This window comes from Histoplasma capsulatum, genomic scaffold (genome assembly GCF_000149585.1).
Source record: "Histoplasma capsulatum NAm1 scaffold_7 genomic scaffold, whole genome shotgun sequence".
NCBI lineage: Eukaryota > Fungi > Ascomycota > Eurotiomycetes > Onygenales > Ajellomycetaceae > Histoplasma > Histoplasma mississippiense.
In genome coordinates this window covers 2,190,838-2,192,714 of record NW_001813976.1, presented here as the reverse complement: position 1 = coordinate 2,192,714, position 1,877 = coordinate 2,190,838, and the positions used below count along the sequence as shown (strand labels likewise).

Sequence of the window (1,877 nt, the reverse complement as noted above, 5' to 3'; positions counted from 1 at the left end):
TCTCGTTACCATTGGCGTTGCGACGTTTACCCTCCACCACTCCACCTCCAGCAAGAAAAAAAACAGCCATAGTAATAATGGAAACGGCTCCTCCATCTACGGTCTCTTCCTCCTATCCTTAAACCTGCTCCTAGACGGCCTCACAAACACGACTCAGGACCACATATTTTCCTCTCCAAAACTATACTCACGCTTCACCGGCCCGCAGATGATGGTGGCGCAAAACTTGCTCTGCACACTCCTGACAACCACCTACCTCCTGGTCACTCCACACGTGTCCACCTCAATTCTCCGCCTCATGCCTCTCCCCATCGACCTATCGCAGACCTCGGAGCTAGCTTCTGCCCTTGCGTTCCTATCCCGCCACCCAACCGCAACAAAGGATATAATTGCCTTCGCTGCCTGCGGTGCAATTGGCCAGTTATTTATATTCCACACTCTGGCGCATTTCTCTTCCCTGCTGCTTGTCACTGTTACAGTTACGAGGAAGATGCTTACGATGCTATTGAGCGTGATGTGGTTCGGCCATCGGCTGAGTGGGGGCCAATGGATAGGCGTTGGGCTGGTCTTTGGTGGCATTGGGGCAGAAGGGGTGGTGCAGAAGAGAGAAAAGGCTAAGAAGCTGGCAGAGAAGGAGAAGAAGAAGCTGGAGAGTACTGATGTGAATAAAGGGGAGAAGCAGCTGTAAAGCTTTGTTGAGGGGAGCAACGCACACACACATATATATGTATATATATATGATATACAAAAATATATCAGAATAATTGAGTTAATTAGCATTTTGTTGTATTATACATGTTGACGGCGTTAGGTTTTTTATTTTGGATTCTTTGCAGAATATTTTATACCGTCCTCATGCTCTTGCATTTTATTACCTTCACCAATAAGTTGCAGCATCCAAGAGACATAAGTATATGATGTGTGGAGCGTTTCTATTGCGATTGCCAGAATTATTTCCGTTATTATCATCATCGTCGTCATCAAGACGTTAACCGGTTGTAACATCACAGTTTCGCTGTTCTAGAAGAGGGTTACTTTGGGCGAAGAGATGTTTGAAACACCAACTGCATTTATAGCTGAAGCTGTCCCCGGATTCAAATATGACTTGGGCCCTTTTCGAAAAAATACGATTCAAGCGTTAAGATGAGAGGCGGACAGGGACAGCGGCGGTGGCATTGGGATGAACACTGGCCGTTGTCGTGTCTCAGGCTCATATCGTCCCTCAGCATGAAACTTCCGTTTCCCAGGCGGCGAATTTGGCAGCTCACAGTACGGCCCAATGCCCTTTTCCTCAGGCGAAGGATATTCTCTGAAGAATTGCTGCTGACTCGCTGAGTCCCTCCGGACCATGTTTTGCATGGCAGAGGCAGAGCGGGGGCGAGGTGGTTTGATGAGTGGAACACTTGCAGTGTGGATAGCTGTCCCGTGTTGGATGGTTTTACATGGCGGGATTTCCTGTTTCGACAAGAGAGGGGTGACGAAGTCTCCAGACGGGGATGTTAGCCTGTGGACATATGTGTGAGCTCCAATTCTAGGGCTGTGCCCTTTGATAAGATCTAGGGGAAAGGCAGAGTCCGTGGCGGGACTGTAAAAAGATATTCTCGGTGATTTTGAGATGGAATCGAAGTGGCATTGAGAAGCAGCAGTGTTCTTACAAGGCACCATTGAAGTCTGGCAATGATAATTACCATCTGGCTGGAAGACGCCGTCCAGTTTGAAAGAACTCATCCGCTGCTCCATGTCAGCTTTATGAGACGTTTGCCATTTTCGCCTAGTTCGTTTAGGATCCCTTTCGTCTTCCCCTGTAGTCTTTTCTGCCTTCATGGACCTCCCTTTCAGGGTATCGACATCATTTCCATGTACATCATCAGGTCATC

At 48.0% G+C, this 1,877-nt stretch overlaps 1 protein-coding gene across 1 annotated transcript; it reads left to right on the top strand.

Moving 5' to 3' along the window:
* Positions 1–211: 211 nt before the first annotated feature.
* On the top strand, positions 212–688 carry HCAG_06280 (predicted protein; the record flags this gene model as incomplete). The annotated part of the gene is made up of 1 exon (XM_001538625.1): positions 212–688. The coding sequence occupies one exon, from the start codon at positions 212–214 to the stop codon at positions 686–688; it is 477 nt and encodes a 158-aa protein (XP_001538675.1).
* Positions 689–1,877: the final 1,189 nt, after the last annotated feature.